We start from the raw sequence: 21,628 nt of genomic DNA, 5'->3' as shown, positions 1-21,628 counted from the left end.
AATCCACGTAATATGTTATACTATGCACATATTTCTTGTTTCAACTAAAGTCTGTGTAAAGCTCCATGCAATACCTGGCGAACTGCTGCTTCATATTCGTCTAATGTCCGTTCCTAGATGACACTAGTGAGGGACGCCTGGAGTTATGCTGTGCCGGCAAGCACATTATGAGGAGCTAGCCTATATATAGTTATGGACATCGGAGGCTTAAAATGTGATGAACTGTTGCAGTCACTTGCACGTGAAGCCTAAGAGGAAAAAATATATTACGTGATGAAGCTTCCGCTTGCATTCATTCCCTATTGGACCGACATTTTGTTGTTCCTCAATATAACATAATAAAAACACAGCGACCAACTTCATCAGAAACTGCAGGGAGCACAAATGAGAATGCAGTGGCCTGTAAGAAGTCCTTGATGCGTGTTGTTTTTCGTGACATAAATTCCAAACTTTGCCGAAGTTGCCACAAGTGTGGGACGGGTCTGGACCCGGTCCGCGGTGATCAACTAGAGCAGGACGCTCCGTGCCGTCTCGTCCGGGGGAGGGGGAGGGGCGGTACCTAATCAGAGTTGTTGACCGCCCAGGGGCCCGTCCCACTGGTCAACAATTCCCGCAGCAGTTGTTCGGCGTTGTTGGATTAGGTCTGTCTTGGCTTTCTACGGTTGTGCCAGGTTTCGTGAATCCAGCTGAGAAAATGTAATGTGCTTTTGCTCCTTATGTGCGCCATTGTGCTGTGCATAGTCCTTTGCTTATGAGACCATCGAAGTTCGAGCCTTAAATGATTCAAAATCAAGACTCTAGAATCGGACGTCTCAAAAGTCACTAAATATGTTACGTTATATAAAGTAAATAAAAATTAGAATCTGACTTTGAAAACAGCGGATGAAGCCAGAAGCAGCAAGTACCTAGTCCCCGAACGTGAACGTCCAATCAACACTACGAAAAGAGGAATTTAGCTGATATGCGTATCAGTTTAATCGTTTGCTCTTTTGCCCCAGCACCTAAACGCTTAACCTGCCGGCTGAGCTTCGACCTAAGCTTCTGTATAATGCAGCGTGTGCCGCACGGTGCCCGCTTTCAGCCTTCCGGCCTGCGCATCATGCATTGAAATGGGATGGTTGGCCTGAGCGTTAGCGGGCCGGCGTGGACCTCGCCATTATACTGGGAAACGGTTTAGCCCGCTCTCTCAGTGAAATGCGAGCGGTGCCGAGAAAAGGACGAATCGTATCCGCAGCGAGCTCCGGCGGTTATTTTCTTCATAAAATGTCCAGGGAGTTTTCGTTTTAGAATATCAATAAACGCATTTTAAGACATTGGGTACTGAGCAGAATCTGAAGCTCTTTATCACCCAAAAGAAATGTGTTACTACTTTTAAGATTCTTAAAAATCGTTATAAGCTAAACGTGTATTGTAATATTCTTTTTTTTTGTGAAGCTCACTTTTAAGATATGTTGCTTGTGTTTAATGAATGTAAGTTATTTGTAATAACTAGCTTTGATTTAACGGAAAAAGGAAATTATTTATCGGCATCTCTAGCTCATTTAATTAGGTATTTGAAATTATATTGGCACTATTTAACCCTATTCCTGGCGGGGGGGGGGCCTCAGGAGCCCCCCCCCCTGAGGTTTTTTGGTTATTTCTCCCAAACGCTTTGAGCTAGGAAGCTGAAATTTTCTGACTTTTCCTAAAAGGCTTTTACGCAACATTTCTGAAAATTTTGAGTTGATCTGACTTCAGGTCAGGTCACCAGAGGTGGTTTGGCGACCCTACCTCAGAAAAGTTTGCAATCACGCCAGAGCTAGAGTTTTTGACCGATCAATTTCTTCTCTTCAAGCTTTAGTTAGGGTACCAGTATGTGCAATTTGTATATCTCAGAATTTTCATATCTGTGACCTGAGGTCAGGCCAGACTCGTGACCTTTACATTGCAAACCTATGGGAAAATATTGAAACGCCTCCTGCTTCGTGTAAACGAGTCAAAACCACCCAATTCTTTCAGTATTATGGAAGATTATCTCATCGGTGATGATCCTGGCGCCGCTAATTGACAGGGGCACCGGCAAAGGTCATCTGAGGTCATGTGACGTCATAAATCGTTTTTCCGTCAATAAATCACGACATGATGGTGCCAAAGACTTGTAAGTGGTACCAAACTGCTCGCCTGGTCAAGGCGCGTCGTTTCGTATGCAGCATGACCATACCCCACAACCTCATTGATGAATGACCTGACCTTGACCTCAAGTCAATTTTCAAATTGACCTGTGAAGGTCATCACATACTTATTTCGCATCGCCTCGGCGAGAGCAACAAAAATGTTTGGTTTTATGTCTCTATGTTTCTTACTTTAAAAGTTATATAGGTAACTAATTCCAAAACATTTTATCGTTGATGACCTCTGGTGACCTCAATATTGACCTGACCTGAAAATGTTATATGTAAAAGTTGTAGATCTTTAAACGACCTATGAAACGCCGTTCGCCGTTTGTCGCTGCGATGTGTAGTTTTTGAGATCTGAAGGGGGGGCCGAATCGGCCCCCCCCCCCCGCCAGTTTCTTGTCCCGGCGGAGCCCGCCAGGAATAGGGTTAACACGCGCAGTGTAGAGGGAGGTGGTGAATTTCGCCAATATGTACCTCGCGCCGCGAACATAATATCAATGTGAAATTTTCGGCAACCTGTCCAGAATTGAATTGCGGATCTTCTCGTGCAAGACATAAGAAAATCGGTTCGCAACTTTTCTAGTAATGGCGGTGTAAAGTCAAACATCGTGCCGCCGCTGCGGCGCGGCAGCCGGCGCCTCCCCGCGCCGCCTGAATTGTAGACTGTGCCGGGATGGGACGGTTCCGTCTTTACATTGCGCTCCTTACCGCTGATTATGTTCGATTCGCGTCAAATTTTGTGTGAAGACTGAAAAATGTACAGGCAATCTTATGGCCAAGAAATTGTGAAAATCGGCCACCAAACATTTTCAATATGAGCGTGTAAACACAAAATTGTGATTGCCGCCGTTTCCGTGTCGGCCGATCCCGCCTCAGGCGGCGACATCTTACTCTTAGCAGGCTCCTACCTGCCATACTTATCGTTGGATTAACTACAAGTTCACTTTATATACTTTAAAATGTATGTTCTTTCGCATGTTGAAAGAAAAGGAAAATCGGCCCGTAACTTTTTGAGTTATCGGCGTGTAAACGCAAAAAAGACGCTCATATGGCAGATTTGACCACATTTGACCTCATTTTACCTTGAAGTTATTGACCTACTATGCATTTCAGACCCCATGAGACCCTGTTTTTTGGCGATAATTTATTTAATATTTGTCCAATTTGCTTCAAATTTTCACAGTGTACATTTCAGCTCAAGCGCCAATTTTCGTCAATATGGTCTCTTTACAAAATTTTAAATTTAAGGGTACTTGTCGTTGCCTCGTAATGTTAAAATCGGCTCCGTAAATCCGTCAGTGGAGTAGAGGCTATCCGTGCGTACGCGTGACGTCACAAACACGTGACCATTAAGCTCCGCCCTCCCGGCGGACGGGGCGGTGACCTTGGCCGGTCAGTCGGCTGCGTGGAGCGGGCGGCGGTGGCTGCCGCACCGGGGCGGCTCGCATGGAGCGTAGCTGCCGTGCAGTTGTCGTTGCAGCCGTAACTTCATCGAATGAGAAAAAAGAAGCGCGCATAAGTAACGCACTAGCTGAAGCCCTTGACTTTGTATTTATCACAAATGTAGGTACACCCTGTTTAGTCATAAAAATATCTAATTCCACACAAGATTCGGGGCTTGTGAAAAACGCACATAAAAGATGCTGCTGATTTCAAATGATTGCGTAAAATTATGTAACAGTTCAGACTACGTCCAAATTGCAAAAAAAGTGTTTCTTAATGACCGTTCTCGTATAGTGCTCAACCTTCGCCTGCCACCTTCCTATTTCTTTTTGTGCACGTCTAACAATATTACACACACAGCGATAAATGACAATTCTATCACACGACACATCACGCTTCTGCTCCACCCGGCGCCCCGCAACGCTTTACGAATCACGAATACGGTCGTCTCGCTGGAGTGATGCCCCAGGCAATCGGCCGCGCCCGCGACATTAGTCTTCATTCTACTTTGTTGCTTTCTGCGCCTTCCTCAGAAACATTTATTGAAGCTGCCAAACGCATCAATATTTTTGGGTCATGTGGAGGATTACGCATGATCTCATAGGTAATCGGGTATAGTGACCTGACCCAACCTGACGATGAGGTAGGTGCAATTCTGGCGTAAATAATCGCCCAGAGTCCAAACTCCAAGAGTTCATCTATCTTTTCTTTTACAGCCGGTTCGGTTCTAATTGATCCTACTTTGATTCTGAGGCCAGTTTTACCAACAGAAAAATAGCCGCCTGCCGGAAATTTTCGCCTTAAGACCGCTTTGCATACGGAGCGTAACGCGATGGGCACGTAAGCAGATAGGGCTTTGCCTTTTACGGCTCCGTATCTGAAGCAGTCTACGCAAAAAAAAAGAATCTGGCAGGCGGCTGTTTTTCTGTTTGTGAAATTGGCCTCTGATCATTATGAATATTATGAGCTGGTTCGACGGCAAAATATCAAAATATGGAGAAGAGGACACTACTGCCCTCGAACGGATAATTTTTGGGCTTTCGTCCCGAAACAACTTTGCCAGCTCCATTTGTCTCCAGTATGCGGTCCTGCTGCGACCTCTCTGCGGTGCTGACGCCGACTGAAACGGCATAGACCCATCGCGGTCACGGCCAGTGGGCGGAGTCAAGTTGGGCCCGGCGTAGCGTGATTGGCCAGCGCTCCTATCCAATCCGGTGCGGCAGCGAGCGAGCCTCTATCCGGGTGCAAAAACTGATTAACATTACGAGCCAACGACAAGTGCTCTAAATTTTGATATTTTGTTAAGAGACCATATTAGCAAAAATTGGCGCTTGAGCTGAAATACCGTATGCCAAAATTTCAAGCTGATTGGACAAAAACTGGAGAAAATATCGCCGAAAAACAGGGTCTCATGGGGTCTGAAATGCATAGTAGTGTCATGAAATTCACACACAACAGAGTTCCCCAGGAGCCCCACCTACCTTCCAAATTTCGTCTTTCTAGCTTCGGTGGAGCTGAGATCTTATGGGGGGGGGTGAACTCGCAACCCTTCCACTGCGCGTGTTAAAGGGACTGTCCCACCTTTAACCCTCGCCCGCACATGCCATTTTCCCATCCTAGAACGCACATGGGGGGGGGGGGGGGTGGTTGCCACCCCCCGCGCCATTTCGTTCCTGTTGGAGATAGAGCTTAGCGGTAAAGACCAAAAAGATTCTTTGGGAAGAGACAAATCCAATGATACCCAGTTTTACCTTCTCAGGTCAGTCATTGACCTTCCAGGTCAGGTCAAACTAAAAAATGTTGCTGTTTTGGGTCACCGTTGGATATCAAGTGCGCTGCTTATCATATACCGATAACGATGCCGTTTTCTGGTGCCAAGCCAGCTAGAACCTCTTTCTCACACTACCCGACCAGGTTTTTGCTGCTGAGGTCATTTCAGGTCAAGTTAGGTCAAGGTCAATTATATGTGTTTGTATGTCTGTGTGTGTCTGTGTGTATACTGATGTGTGCACCGATTGTTTATGTGTCCATATTACATGAAATCATGATCTGAGAAGCTTTTACCAAAAATGCAGTCAAAAAACTTCACAAAAAGTAAATTCCGCTTGCCTAAAACGCAATTATCTTAGATGACCTAGGTTGACCTTGACCTTGACCTTGACATCTGTACATCGTCGAACAACATGTTCCATGATGGGTGGGAGGTAAGACTGGTAAAAAAGGCCGAAATCAAGGTGTCAAAAGCTCACAAGGCCCATAGCCAACGCAAGATGTCAAGAATTGGCCATTTGGGTCATGACATGACCTGAAAAACAAGGTCATATCTCCGAAACCAAAGGTCACAGCAACTTGAAATTTTCAGTGGACATCAAGAAAGGATAGAGGAGCAGCTATACGAAAAATCAGCCTTCTAGCTCTAAAAATGTTGAGTGCAGAGCAGAAAGACTACCTGGGGGGGGTGGCAACCACCCCCCCCCCCATGTGCGGGCGAGGGTTAACATGGGGTTTGAGTTGAGATAGCCAAGTTTGCGGCGAGGTTCAGAAACCACTATCTATCTAGGTTGCAACCCCCGCGGCCTCTTGGTGTTGAAGAAATTCGTTCCCTTCATTTGAAAATGGGCCTTGTGCAAGGACCTATCTTCAACATGGAGCGACCGTTAGTGTGACGTCACCTCGTTTAGTCATTCTGATTTAAACGGGTTTGTTCGTTGAAAAATCGCTTAAAACTTGGTCTGAACTTTGTTGTGGTGCTTACAGAGTAAAAAGAATCAGCTTTATGACAGTAATGTGGCCTGGGGAAGGAGGTAATTTTGGGCTGTGACGTCACATATTTGAAAGTTTGTGTTTGGAATATGGGAAGCTTAAGATGTTTAATGAAAAATAAATGCCAGAACCGTGCTCCTGGTCATCCAATCTATAAAGTCGGGCACAATTTAACTGGTTTTAACAACATTTTAGAAGGTGGGATAGTCCCTTTAAACACAAGCTATGTTTTCATTATACCTGGGGCACCAATGCACCATCGTTGCAAATAGTCCGAGCATGTGTCCGAAATCTCCCCGGACACCCTTGGCGTAGGCATCTAAGTAGGTCCTTGGATTGTCTAATCCTAGTTTTTTAAGCTTGTCATGTGTGTCTGCAAAGCTTCTACACTCTACAAATTAGAACGATCGTCACCGAAGTCATGAATTGGAGACTCCGAATGGCGAAACTCGTGTCACGAGCATCCAATGCAGCATCTGAGACCTGCACCATCCCCTAAACCCCTTCCAACGCAGCGCCTCACGCCAACCTTCCCACCCTCCCTCCGACTCCCCTCCCCCCACCTTCCCACCCCTCCGACTCCCCTCCCCCACCTTCCCACCCCAACTGAACCGATCTGTCTGAGCAGCGACGGGCCATGGTCCCGCTCTGAGTGATCGCGTTGCACGCATCTGGGTGCCTTTTCCGGCCGCCGACGCCCCCTCCCTGCACCCACGCCTACGACTGCGCCGGGGTGGTGTAGTTCGACGAGCGCTCAGATTACCACCATGTGCTCCGCGTCAGATTACCTGATATTCACTCGAGTTAGACTGACAGGCCAGCCGGCCAACTACATCGCTACATGCCTGGTTCGCTTAGATGCATTGATTCGGCCGTATCGATGTCGTGTTTTTATTGAAATCCGTATTTCTGCACGCAGGAGTTGAATGTTCCATTTACTTACCTGTCCATCCGCGTGACATATGGCTGACCTCAGGGGGCTGCCTGACATGCTGGTATATTGGCTGTCCGGGCACGGTGAATTGGTGATATCTTGGGAGTCTATCTGGACATTAGACGGTGGCCCTGGACGGCAGTGGAGTGACAGTGATTGAGTGATTTTGTGATTGAAAAACTGAATGAGTGGGTGAGCCTGTGACTGACTGACTGACTGACTGACTGACTGACTGACTGACTGACTGACTACTGACTGACTGACTGACTGACTGACTGACTGACTGACGTCCCTACTCCCTGGAAGGTGGCATCGACTTACGGCGTTGGAGCGACAATGACTGGGTGATTTTGTGATCGAATAACTGAGTGAGTGAGTGAGTGAGTGAGTGACTGACTGACTGACTGACTGACTGACGTATCTGAACGGTGGCACTAGCCATGGGTGGCCGGGCAGAGCTCCTGGTACCGACGGACTGAGACTGTGACTGAGAACTGCGATCAGTGGTTGGCAGAGATGGGTTCGCGATCGGTGGCTGGAAGAGACAGGTATTAACTGCGATCAGTGGCTGGCAAAGACGGGTCTGCGATGTGTTCTTGACACCGCGCGGCTGAGGCTGTTATTGGTAGTGAGCCTAATGCTGGCGGCTCGTGCGGCAGCGTGGCATGCTGCCGTAGGTCGCATGCTTTTAATTGAAGTTCGTATGTAACTCAGGTTTGCTAGTTTTGCAAAAATTCAACCTTCCCCAAAGGTCTAATGAGTTCACATCTCATGACTGTCTGCCATTATCATAACTGATTCTTAATTTACAAGCGGGATGGTTCCTGATATAACATAGGGATCATGGCTGAGTGCAGGATGAGACACGCCAACTTCTCACAACAGCAAACTCTCATCATAAGTTTCAAAAACGTCTCAAACTCTTCTGTCCAAAAAGCTGCCGGCTCTGTCAGCGGTCCTCGAATTTGGTGGTCTCGCTACAAATCTGCCGGCGCCGGCGGAGCGCCTTTAGCCGCCGGGCTGACGAGCTGCCGAGCTGTCGCAGCGCCTTGTATTGCTGACGGCGCTGTCAGAGATTCATAACGGCAGCCATGTCATGTGCTGCTGACAGCGCATGGATCGATCTGCCGCCGATCTGCGACCCGTGACGGACGAGAGAAGAGCGACGTGACACACCCGCTTTTGCTGTCCGTCACGGAGTTACTGACGTGACCTAGGGCTTTACCACACTGATTGCGCTGTTATCGAGAGTTACTGGCTCGGTTACGGTGGTAATACGGTGAGAGATGTGAGGCTCTGCCCCGTCAACTGACGTGACCTGCAGCTATACCGAGGAACGTGAGCCCGCTGTATCCAGTGATCCTCGGTCGTTCTGATAGTGAGTGACGTTCAGAAGACTGTCGGCTTGGTGATCGGCACCATAACTATATCGGTTGCCGGGGCATGGTGGCATGCCGGCACCCTAGCCACTAGAGATGTCAATCGGATGCCAATTTTTTGGTATACCGATACCAAACCGATACCAACTTGGTATTTGGTATTTCAATCCTAATGTACTTGGTATTTTGTTGGTATTATGAACCCTCACTTATGTATAAGAGGCTGAGAAATTGGTTAAAAGTCGGTATTTCCCTCATGTTATGAAGTTGGTTCGGTATCGGTATTTCTTCACGGTTTATGTTGGTATTTGGTTTGGAATTGGTATTCATATTTTCTATAATTGAGATCACTACTAGCCACCGTCTTAGCAGTCTGCAGGGACAGAGTGGCACTGCAGCGGTCCGACACTACCTTGTAGCTCCTGTTTGCAGGGGTGGAGATCTGTCAAAAGTTCAGGGGGGGGGGGTCCAGGCCGGGCAGATGGAGGCGGGCTGGATGCAGTACCATTGACTTACATAGCAGTAATTCGTTTTCAGGGGGGGGGGTCCTGACCCCCCCCCCCGAGATCTCCACTTATGCCTGTTTATAGCGGCCCGACTCTACACCTTGTAGCTTCTGTTTGTAGCAGTCGTGACAGCCCCGCCGGCCTCCGGCAGAGCTGACGGCCGTTTACCGTTTACGTGTCGGCCGGTCCGGTGACGGGCTGCGGCTGCCTTTGATCTCACGTGTAAGTAAACCGATGGCGGCAGCCGGGGCAGTTCGGCCGGCTCCGGCCCTCTAGGAGCGCCGCCGCCCCCTCATTGAGCTCGCGCAGCCGCCCGAGGAATTTATAGGGTCCAATCATGGGTTATAAATCGGACGCTTCCACAAATGTTCATGGGAGGATGTTTATGCGGTCAAAATTCTCGGATGGTTCCGAGATGGGACATTCGGCTCAAAAGCTGCGCAGTTTCTATCCAGTTTGGAGCTGCTGAACTTCCTGCATTTGAGAGGAAATGTCCAAGGAAACGGGTAACAGGTATCCGAAATCTGGCAATGTCGTCACCATTGGAATGGAAAAAATACCTCATCTGAGTATGATTGCCCTTCTGCTTATTATATACCCTGCTTGCTTATTATGTACCTTATAATATATATTCTGCTATATAGTATCTCGCAAATCATCTCCTGAATTTCATCATTGAATAGCAATGAATTTTCGTCCGTTGCAACTCACAACTCAGTTCCATGGATATTGTTTTGACATATTCTTTTGACTGCTTTATGCTCGGAAGTGCTCCATAATCTAAAACGACGTACTTGGCATCATCGTATGACTCTGAAATGTGCCTTGGATCACTGGCATGCATCTTCACGGCTGCCATCCATTTTGTGGGGCATCGGCTGGCTCATGGCTGGTCGCAGGCACTGCAGCTGGATCGTCTCTAGGAATTCATTACATTGGTCGGTTAGCGATGCAGAATGAAACTGGACGTGGCAGCTGAACGGGAAACATGCCGTCCACGGCGCCGACAGCGCCGATCGGCTCGGAACCATCGCCGGTCACTGGATGCTGAGTACGGAGCCCTGTGGGTTGAATGCAGAGCCCAGCGGACGCTGAATGCGGAGCCCAGTTGCAGTGGGGCGAATTCAGAGTCCAGCAGTGACGTACCCAAGGGGGGGGGGGGGGGCACGGGGGCCATGGCCCCCTCCTGAGCGCCGCTCAGGGGGCCCCTCAGGCCCCGGTATATTTTTTTAAACACTGGATAAAACGTCTTTTACTAGGAAGAAAAAAAAATGATATCAAAGTTTCATTAGGGCTTCTCATACCGTTCGCTCCTCTGATCTGTTACACAGAGTTGGCTGTTGTTGGCCGTCTGCACCCAAATCGTGTTATCGTTCATATCATGATCGATAACAAGACGGGCCGACGACGAGTGTCTCGATGGTGTTAAGGACTGAAGGTTGTAGTGAGGGGCCGGGGGGGGGGGGGTGGGGTCATTTTTCGCAGCCTGTCACTCAATCCCCACTCGTCACACCGTCCGTCGCCTCTGAGCGCGCGTCTCGGACTGTTCGACCACGTGGTGTTTGCTTCTTCCCCGGGCCTGTCCCACCACCCCTCCCTCCCTCTGTTTACTGCGCGTGCCTTATCTCGGGTCAGCCTCCTCCCCTCTGCCTCGGGTCGTGTTTCCCCTCTCCTCTTCCACAGACACACGTCTCTACCGTCTTCGCGCCCCCCCCCCCTGCCCCTCCCCTCCTTCCTCGTGCCTGCTGCCGGCCGCTCACTGACCTTCGAGCCCCTAATCGACAATAGGTGGGCCCTATTACTGATTAGGGCTTCTCATACCGTTCGCTCCTCTGATCTGTTACACAGAGTTGGCTGTTGTTGGCCGTCTGCACCCAAATCGTGTTATCGTTCATATCATGATCGATAACAAGACGCCAAACACGCCAACGGAGCAGAATGTACAATACAAAAGCGGGCAGATATATGGGCAATCGTCATACACCCGTCGTTTCTCAGCCCAGACTGGAGCGGCTTTATACTTTCTCATGCCAGTCGAGTCCGAATTACAGATTGTAATCAGACTGGAGCGACTGTTACGTTGTCGTGGTATTCGAGCATGTGCGAGTGCACGCGCAAAAACAAAAAAGATGCTACTGTTCTCATGAGCCGAGTCGGTATTAGTTACATAATCCGACGGGAGCGGCTGTTACGGTATTAATATCACATAAGCCGAGTCGGTGAGATATTCACACCTGGACTGGAGCGGCTGCTATGTAGGTATGCAATAGCCGAGTCGGGATGTGGTTCTCACTCCGACTGGAGCGGCTGGTACTGCGATTAGCCGAGTCGATAAGGCATTCAAGCCCAGACTGGAGCGGCTTTATACTTTCTCGTGCCAGTCGAGTCCGAATTACAGATTGTAATCGGACTGGAGCGACTGTTACGTTGTCGTGTTATTCGAGCATGTAGGTACAAATGCACGCGCAAAAAAACAACAAAGATGCTACTGTTCTCATGAGCCGAGTCGGTATTATTTACATAATCCGACGGGAGCGGCTGTTACGGTATTAATGTCACATAAGCCGAGTCAGTGAGATATTCACACCTGGACTGGAGCGGCTGCTATGTATGCAATTGCCGAGTCGGGCTGTGGTTCTCACTCCGACTGGAGCGGCTGGTACTGCGATTAGCCGAGTCGATAAGGCATTCAAGCCCAAACTGGAGCGGCTTTTTTCTTTCTCATGCCAGTCGAGTCCGAATTACAGATTGTAATCAGACTGGAGCGACTGTGACGTTGTCGTGGTATTCGAGCATGTAGGTACAAATGTACGCGCAAAAACAAAAAAAAAAGTGGTACTGGTCTCATGAGCCGAGTCGGTATTAGTTACATAATCCGACGGGAGCGGCTGGTACGGTATAAATATCACATAAGCCGAGTCGGTGAGATATTCACACCTGGACTGGAGCGGCTGCTATGTATGCACGACTCCTACTGGTCTCATGAGCCGAGTCGGTATTAGTTACGTAATTCGACGGGAGCGGCTGGTACGGTATTAATATCACATAAGCCGAGTCGGTGAGATATTCACACCTGGACTGGAGCGGCTGTTATGTATGCAATTGCCGAGTCGGAATGTGGTTCTTACTCCGACTGGAGCGGCTGGTATGCGATTAGCCGAGTCGGTGAGGCGTTCAAGCCCAGACAGACTGGAGCGGCTTTATACTTTCTCATGCCAGTCGAGTCCGAATTACAGATTGTAATCAGACTGGAGCGACTGTTACGTTGTCGTGTATTCGGTATGCGATTAGCCGAGTCGGTGAGCGTTCAAGCCCAGACAGACTGGAGCGGCTTTATACTTTCTCATGCCAGTCGAGTCCGAATTACAGATTGTAATCAGACTGGAGCGACTGTTACGTTGTCGTGTATTCGGTATGCGATTAGCCGAGTCGGTGAGCGTTCAAGCCCAGACAGACTGGAGCGGCTTTATACTTTCTCATGCCAGTCGAGTCCGAATTACAGATTGTAATCAGACTGGAGCGACTGTTACGTTGTCGTGTATTCGGTATGCGATTAGCCGAGTCGGTGAGCGTTCAAGCCCAGACAGACTGGAGCGGCTTTATACTTTCTCATGCCAGTCGAGTCCGAATTACAGATTGTAATCAGACTGGAGCGACTGTTACGTTGTCGTGTATTCGGTATGCTATTAGCCGAGTCGGTGAGCGTTCAAGCCCAGACAGACTGGAGCGGCTTTATACTTTCTCATGCCAGTCGAGTCCGAATTACAGATTGTAATCAGACTGGAGCGACCGTTACGTTGTCGTGTATTCGGTATGCGATTAGCCGAGTCGGTGAGGCGTTCAAGCCCAGACAGACTGGAGCGGCTTTATACTTTCTCATGCCAGTCGGAGTCGCGCACATCGTCATGTCTACATGTGTCATGTGTTGTAACAATTTAAACTGTCGGGCGGGCGTCCTGATATCTACTGTTGCTAGCACGTTAACTTGACTTACCGGCCATGACAGTCCCCTTATGTATGTGCCTCTGCGCTGCGGACCAGGTACTCCGTCGCGCCACACTCACTGTCGTCTCTCGTTTCTCACTTATCCTGCTCGCTCATTTTTCGCAGCCTGTCACTCAATCCCCACTCGTCACACCGTCCGTCGCCTCTGAGCGCGCGTCTCGGACTGTTCGACCACGTGGTGTTTGCTTCTTCCCCGGGCCTGTCCCACCACCCCTCCCTCCCTCTGTTTACTGCGCGTGCCTTATCTCGGGTCAGCCTCCTCCCCTCTGCCTCGGGTCGTGTTTCCCCTCTCCTCTTCCACAGACACACGTCTCTACCGTCTTCGCGCCCCCCCCCCTGCCCCTCCCCTCCTTCCTCGTGCCTGCTGCCGGCCGCTCACTGACCTTCGAGCCCCTAATCGACAATAGGTGGGCCCTATTACTGATTTATGTGCCCCTGGTTACCCGAGGGGCCCCTGATGACCCGATGGGCCCCTGCAGTCATCCGAGGGCCCCGGTTTCCTGGCCCCTGGTCGCCTAGGGGGCCCCTGGTGGCCGGGGCCTGGTCGCATGGGGCCCCTGATTGCCTGGGGCCCCTAGTCGCCAAGGGGGCCCCTGGTAGCGGGGGCCTGGTCGCATGGGGCCCCTGGTTGCCTGGGACTCCTGAGGGCCCCTGGTTGCCTGGGGGCCCCTGGTCACCTGGGCGGCCTGGGGGCCCCCGGGTGACCTAAGGGCCCCTTCGGAAGCAGGTGGTCCCCTCCTGGGCGAAATCCTGGGTACGTGCCTGGAGTCCAGTTAGGCTGAACGCCGGTCACTATTCAGCCGATAGCTGTGCACTCTCGGCAGGGTTGTTTGGGCGGAATAATGCCCGTGCTTTCGTACGGCAGAGTAAATTGGCAAACGTTGAAAGCTATTGACTTGTCAATGTTAAATAGCCCACGGACATTTGTTGCAAAGAGTCTAACCGACAGGTCGAATGGCCAACCGCTACCAGCCGCTGCCAATATGCTGCACGCAATCTCCTCGGTGCTCTCTACATAGTTCAAGTGGTCTAGCGTCACTACTAGCACTAAAACGAGCTCTAAAACACCACAATCGCCAGTGCTGGCCACTCGCCCGTCCCCTCGGCGTGGCGTCGACTCACCGTTGGGAGTCCTGCACAGCTGTGGAGGCAACACAACCCGGCAGTAATGGAGCCGAGCCGAGCCGACTCGCCCAGCCCAGCCGACCGCTCGTCATTTCACACGTCTCGCGAGGCGCCGGAGCTGGTGGGAGAGTGTCGCCAGAGTGCCCCCGACATTAGCCCAAAGTCCAAACGTTCCCTTTATTTAGGTGGACGGGTAGAGGAAAACTGTGTGATTGGGAGATGCGCGAAGAGCTGCAGTGTGGCAGAAGTTGTTAAATTCAGCTGAGAAAGAAATCGAGCTGAAATAGCGTCGTAAATGTGGCAACTTGCAAGGTCTGCTAACTGCTTAATCATTTAACAATGCATTAACTAATGGCCGGACCATTCACATACCTGATGAGTTATGTCGCTTCCAAACTACGGCCCCATAAATCCACCCACTCGGACGTTTTTCGCAGTTAGTTCTGAAAAATAGCGGTGTAATTTTCCCGTGTACGGGTCTGCTCTCCCGGCGGGGGCGCGGTCAGGCCGGCTGGTCGCCGCGGTCAGGTCCGCTGGTCGCCGCGGGCAGGTGGTCCATACGCCCGGCGGGCATAATAGGACAGGAGGCGCGATCTACATAATAGATGGATGTATACATGAATAGCGGCGGCCGGCGGCTGGTGCCAGTCAGCAGAGGCTGGTGTGTGACGCGCGCAGTCACAGCGCCGCTGGCACTCGCCGCCTGATTAGCCCGCAGAGTATTAGCTGGCCGCTGCCGTATTAACGCCCTGCTAATGCGGCGATCCGTCCAGGAACGTCTGTTTCTCCTGTGGCTGCCAACGCGCGTCTCAGCGGTCTCATGATTAGCCGTGATCAACTGCGGCGGGTGGCGTATGTGGGTGGGTGATTGATACGGAAAGTTTCCGCATGTTAGGCGATTTGTGTCGATGTAGACTTATTTGATGACTCGCAATATCGAATGGTGGACGTTACGTGACACTGACAGTAACCACTAACCATACTCGGTGTGCTTATGCTGGTATGTATTGTATTGCAGCATATTGCAGAATGTGCATATATGAACCGATCATGGTCTTGCATGCATAGCTAACTTTGTGTGTCTGCTGTCCACTGTGCAGTGTGTAATGTGCCTGTCTCGAGCGTCGTATTGTGCATGCTGTCCATGATGCATTATGCATTGTGAATGTCTTCAGTAGTGCATAGGATCCTATACATGTCCAATCGTTTAAACGTTCAGTAGTTGTCCACGTTTGAAGTTAAATAGCGTTCGGACATGCCTCATGCGCTCGTGTTTGAAAAAAGACTTTCGGCCTAGCCATGCCTTCAGTGACAATGCTTTGTGTTGTAGAATTTAGTTGTTTCCTCCTTCGGAAACATGCATTTATGTGCCTCCAGTGACGTAATACGCATATGTGTGTCTCCAGTGACGTGGCGGTAATGAACGAGGACGGCTACGTGAAGATCGTCGGCCGTGCCAAGGACATGGTGATCCGCGGCGGGGAGAACATCTACCCGACCGAGGTGGAGGACTTCCTGATGACGCACCCGGACGTGCTGGAGGCCTCGGTGAGCCCCCCCCTCCCCCCACTCGTCGGCGCGTCCTGTGACTGACAGGCGGCACTAACGGCCTCCTTTCAGTCGCGCCCAGCTCCATTTACAGGCCGTCATTTTCGGCATCTATTTCCGTGATGGCACACATTGAGGCGGCCTCATTTGCGGCAGGCTGGCGTCACTCGGCCGCCGTCCTCCGCCGTCCGCTGCCGATGTGATCTAACCCTTAGCGCTCTCAGCTACTCAGTTACCCAGCCACTCATCGGGCGTTGGCTCTTTTTTAGTATGTTCTGTTTTGTGATGCTTCTCCCTTGTTTCACATCGCTCCCTTCTATCATTCTCTTCTTTCACCTTCCTCCCTCTGGCCTCTCTCTCTCTCTCTCTCTCTCTCTCTCTCTCTCTCTCTCTCTCTCTCTCTCTCTCTCTCTCTCTCTCTCTCTCTCTCGCTCTCTTCCATCGACTAGTCCATTCCTCCTTCTTTTCCTCCCACCTTCCGTCTCCTCTCCCATCCTCCCCCGTCTCCCTCCGTCCGTGCCGTCTCGGCGGCTACGGCGCCGGGCTTCCGTCCCGTGTGCGGCCGCCGCTCGGTCACCTAAGTGGGTAATGGATACGGAGGCACGCGGCCAGTGAGCGCGATGGCCGGCTGACCGAAGGCGTCTCTTATTCCTCCCACTGGCCTGCGGTTGCTTCGCTCCTAGCTGCGGTCACCTCGCTACCCTGAACTTGGGCCGCTGTTACCTGAAGTCATGTAGTAGCGCGACAAAATTGGGCTGAGATGCTCGGATCAGGTTTTAATAAGTGGCTTTGCTGTTGCTGGCTGAGGATGTCGTAGCTAGTTTGTAGCGGTGTGCGTCGTTCAGTTGCGTTTTTCGTAGCCTAGTGAGGTACGACATGCATACATCTGTGTTCTTGTTGTGGTGTTCACTATTCATCCATGCGCTCGCGCTGGCTCAGATTCATTTCCAGCAAGTAACTGTCAGTAGTTTTATATGCGACCAAGTGATGTTGCCACGGTGAAACGAGTATTTTGAAATGATGACCTTTCCCTCCGGTAATGCTTCGTGGTGGAAAAGCTCATGAGATTCGGCTGCATGGCTGGACTGTTACCGTGCCAACAGATGCCAAGAATCGTCACAAGAGGTTTTACAACTCATAAAACTTTCGTTTCTAAAAAGTGATGTTAACTGAGAGGCGTAACACTCACTGGTCGATGTTAGTGCCTGCGCAACAGTTTTTCCTGGCACTGTGCCTTGATCTCCCAGGAAATAATCGAGACCAAACTTCCGTGCTGCTGACAGTTTATGTACGCCACCGGGCCAGAACAGAATGCCTTTCTGAGAATCACAGAGCATAACCTTCAGTTCTCATAAATTCTCTGATATTCAACGGTGAACATGAAGGATCTGACAATTTCAGAATATCTTTCAATCAGGGCTGCAGAGTCGATGGATTTTCGGCGACTCCGACTCCGACTCCGACTCCGGCTTTCAAAAACCAGCTCCGACTCCGACTCCGACTCCGGGCAGAATTGTCGACTCCGACCGACTCCAACTCCCGACTCCGACTCCGCAGACCTAGCAGGGCTGCGGAGTCGACAGATTTTCGGTGACTCCGACTCCGACTCCGGCTCAGGTTTCTAAAATCGACTCCGACTCCGACTCCGACTCCGGTCACAACTGTCGACTCCGACCGACTCCGACTCCGACTCCGACTCCGACTCCGAAGCCCTGCTTTCAATGCTATTTTTTCATCAGTCGCATCGCTGTCGTCACCCTGCCCGCTCCTGTACCTTAGCGTTGTGTAACTGCCTGCCGCGATGTTTATCATTCGCAAGCCACCGTCAAGTGGCCTACACAGGGCTGCGTTTGTCATTGTTATGGTAATTAACGTCTGCCTCTGCGCCGGTGTCAGCAGCTGGCAAAGTGCTATCGGACAGCATTTATCGAACAAATGACGCATAATCTGCCGAGGAGTGAAGACGATTGTGCCCATTATCAGTCAGTAGACTGTACCAAACGAGGCCTGCAGTAGTCATGGTAACAAACGCTGACACTTTCGCACAAACCTCTAGAAAACCTCTGGAAAAACCTCTCTAGAAAAAAAAATGATTGGAATCTTGTTACTGGCCTTAGTGCTTAGCTTGTTCAGTGTCCAACGATCAGGCTATTTTGAGTGCAGCCTTTATGTTATGTATAGTACCTACCTGGCCAAAATACGATCTCTTGTGGTTTTCATAAAGTCATGCCGCCATGGACTTTATTCTGCACGCACTGGGTATTGGGGCTCACATTATGACCAAATTGTGCGTCACTCAAGTTCATCGTTGCAGCACCCCAGTTTCCTAAGCAGCCCTGGCATGCCATTGCCCTGCATTCCATTCGGATCCCTGATGATGGCGACGAAAGAGATCACGATGCCCGGGGATTCCCGGCACGGCTGCTGTGGGGTCAGGGTGCGCCCAGCTGGTCGGAGGTTCCCCTCCGCCGGGCCTGAAATACAATCGGCTCGTGTGCCTGTCATCAACGAGTCAGCCACTTTAGCATGTGTGGGTGGGATTATCCATGAAGTCTTAGAGGGGTGAATATCGATAACGATTTTTTCATGAAGTAAAAAAGCTACAAAATGTCGCTAACCACTTTATTGATAGCCCATGCATAACCGAAGGAAAAGATACCTGCTCACTTGAAAACAAGCTTTTGACTTAATTTAAATGAAAAGCTGCTGCCAAAATATATCTCCATCAGCCTGAATATAGCACGCAATAATACTGAACACAAAAATACAGTCCCCGGTGCTCTCATGCATTCGCTACGAGCCATCTCAGCTCTGAATAATGAATAGTGCGGTGTGTGATGTACGTTTCCGGCGTGGTTGTTCTTTATTCCTGAGGCAGCTCGGGCAGAGGTGCACGGGCGCTGCCATGTGGCTGGCCGCCTGTTCAGTATTCACCGGTCCTGTTCTGCGGCTGTTATGCCGCCAACGCTCACGAAAACATTGGCCCACTCTCCGGTGAATATTTATCGGTCAGTATGAGCCTGTGCTACCTCGTATTCCTGCGACCTCTGAGACTCCTGCCGTGAAATAGGCTAGAATATTGTTATCGGTGCGACCGGGTCACTTTTGTCTTCCATTTCGTGTTGCTCTTGAGTTGTTAGGGAATAAATCTGATGAAATATGAACTACATAATATGTTTTCTTTGCTTATGATTCCGCTTTTTTAAATGAAAGTTGAAAGATGCTGTCTTTGTCACAGTCTTATAGTGTTGCATGGGTGTTGGCTTAGAATCACTCCTACTTCCATGACTTAAATGTCAATCTGACAAATCTATATTTATCGTCACACGCGTCCTGTCCAGGTGACATCACCACCTGTTGTCTGCCACGTCTTCCGTAGCAGTTTATTCGTTTACCGGTCGCCCTCCCTATAGTGTCCTCCGTCGGACACCCCCAGATCAGGTCTGTCAGCGCGTGCGATACCGTCATGAGATCACCCAATTTCTCAGCGCATTAGCACAAACGAAGTTAGCGGCCCGGCCCGACGGCCTGTCCGGTCGATAAATCGATCATCCGACGGTGGCAGCGACAGAGCGGGACCGATTGGGACTTCTCAGGATGGCAATGGTACGCCTAAATCTCCGAGGAATGGGTACGCATGATCAAGTACTAATAAAACCTAAAATTGGCCGAAAATTTTGAAGTTAAGATTTCTTATCCATGCGGCGCCTCTCAAAATGGTATGAATATTGATCATTGTCTTTGGGAGTTGGGACTTTTGTCTACCATGAAAATGATAGAAATATGCTTAAGCACATTCCGCGAAGTAACAAATTATTTCAGTGGATTGTACACGAGCACTCAACAACTTGAAATGAGGCTTGCGCTACGCAGAGACCAGAGTGCGTTAGCTGCATATAAAATTTGCACTACCGACTTCTATTTTGAGAGAGCAGGATGACAACAAGACATCGGGGTTTAGATGAAAACAGTTACCAACAAAAGCCTTCGTTGAAGTACGGAAACTTTAGCTTGGTGATGCGGCTAAGCACTCTTCATCTGCACCGTATAGTAATAAAACGGTAAAAGCTTTGGATAACAGGAGCGGCTTATCGCAAGTTTTGAACTCGTTAATGTAATCATTGTGAAAGTTTTAACGGTAGTCACAGCATAATAAACTTTGAAGTTGAATTGTTATTTTATCATGATTTATTCTAATGCAGTCGGTGTTTCTCTGCAAGTCGAACGAAAAACACAAGCAGTTCGTCAGTAGAGCCGTTTCTGTAAGTCTCATTCAGCTGCAGCCATCTTTTTCAGTGACTCACGATACGGCTTTTATCCGCTCCGAGCTTCATAATGAAGGTCTGCTGAAACCTCAAGCGTTCTCGCTCCGTAACTCCAAGTTCGGGCTATTATCAATGATCGCTGATCTTCATAAGTGAATTGTCCTGATATGACTTTTAATTGTAAAAGCACAGCCAATGGAAGTAACATTCACTTACGAACTCAGGCATTGCTCGACAGACAAGAAAATACGGGTGCGTTCTTTGCACGGAAATTTCACGTGAAATTTCACGGCTCAGTCAGCTGATGCGTTCTTTGCCGACCGCACGGGAATTTCACGGCGCAATTGTCGCAGAGGCTTCATAAATGTAATATGCCCAGATTTGTGAAACATGCATTGAATTAGCGTTGCTTGTATTGTCGGTAAGTTACAGAGGCAGATGGAGTTTTTATAGAAAAGTCCCTGGTGTGCATACAGCTTGTAAGAATACCTACCGGTTAATATTTCCACACCAGTTTGCTGGTTAGTAACAGCGGAAACAATCCCTAAAAAGGTTTTTGGTAAAAACGGTAACATTTTAGTAACATATTCCGCAAAACCAGTCCATATCATACGCACACATTCACATTCCCTCCTCCACTGGGCGTCGCCATCTTGAAAAAAACGCTCGGGACAAGCTTTTCCGATTCCCGTATTTCACGTGGAATTCCGCGGGATTTCACGTGAAATTCCGCGTGGAATCGGCAAAGAACGGCCTGACTTCCGATTCCACGTGAAATTTCACGTGAAATCTGTTCAAAGAACGCACCCTACATTTCATTTTGTGATAGCTATAAGCTATCTATATTTCGCTACATAAAATAGAATTACAGCCTAGAGGGTGTAAAGTTAAATGAAGACTTGAAGTACTTTGATGTCACTTTATAGTCTATGAAGAAGCATGAATGCATGAAACTTCATACATGAACGTGAAGAAGCTTCTGCACTATGTTGCTTCTTGATGATGATGATGCTGGTGAATGAGTGGTGATGCTGTTCGCTTTTGTAGTCAAGGGAAAACGTGTCTGACTAAAATTGTTGGGTAGGTATAGAAAAGAAACAGCTAGATCGGTTTGCATTTGATTGATAAGCTATTGCAGCTAAATTATTCCTGCACGTTTGCCTGGTCGTCCAACCGAAGTGGTCATTCAGAGATGTCTTTTCTTTTCCAAATCTTCTTCAGATGCAATTTTTAAGATGATGTCTTGCTAATGAAGCAGTTGTTGTTGATGAGCTACTGATCGGACGGCGTAAGTCATTCGCTACTAACCTGCAGCCTGGTCAGCCGGAAACCTCTCCCGCAACACTGTCCCTTTGTATCTGTACGTTTACGACATTGTCGATGGCGTCTGTTGACATCTCGATCGGGCGTGGTCAGCTGACCACACAAACACCCCCATACGTTCCGCCGGCGTCGGCCGGCCGCACGCAAACAGTCCGGGTCTCACACAGAGGCAGACCGCGGG

At 49.6% G+C, this 21,628-nt stretch overlaps 2 protein-coding genes across 4 annotated transcripts in view; one reads left to right on the top strand and one right to left on the bottom strand.

The window, feature by feature from the left end:
* LOC122381234 (3-ketoacyl-CoA thiolase, mitochondrial-like) overlaps positions 1-13,330 on the bottom strand; it is a 90,943-nt gene extending 77,613 nt beyond the window's left edge. The window contains exon 1 of the mRNA XM_043365184.1: positions 13,176-13,330. The gene's annotated coding sequence lies outside the window, so the exon portion shown is untranslated. The remainder of the gene's footprint in view (positions 1-13,175) is intronic.
* Positions 1-21,628, top strand: part of LOC122381232 (medium-chain acyl-CoA ligase ACSF2, mitochondrial-like) — an 82,192-nt gene that overhangs the window by 28,033 nt on the left and 32,531 nt on the right. For all 3 annotated transcript variants that reach the window (XM_043365180.1, XM_043365178.1, XM_043365179.1), the window contains exon 10: positions 15,718-15,859. In XM_043365180.1, the coding sequence (XP_043221115.1) occupies positions 15,718-15,859 (142 nt within the window). The remainder of the gene's footprint in view (positions 1-15,717; positions 15,860-21,628) is intronic.

The sequence above is a fragment of the Amphibalanus amphitrite genome, unplaced genomic scaffold, assembly GCF_019059575.1.
Source record: "Amphibalanus amphitrite isolate SeventyFive unplaced genomic scaffold, NRLGWU_Aamphi_draft 000116F_arrow, whole genome shotgun sequence".
In the NCBI taxonomy this organism is placed as follows: Eukaryota; Metazoa; Arthropoda; class Thecostraca; order Balanomorpha; family Balanidae; genus Amphibalanus; species Amphibalanus amphitrite.
Note: the sequence above shows the minus strand (reverse complement) of the source record. Positions and strands in the feature narration are given on the sequence as shown.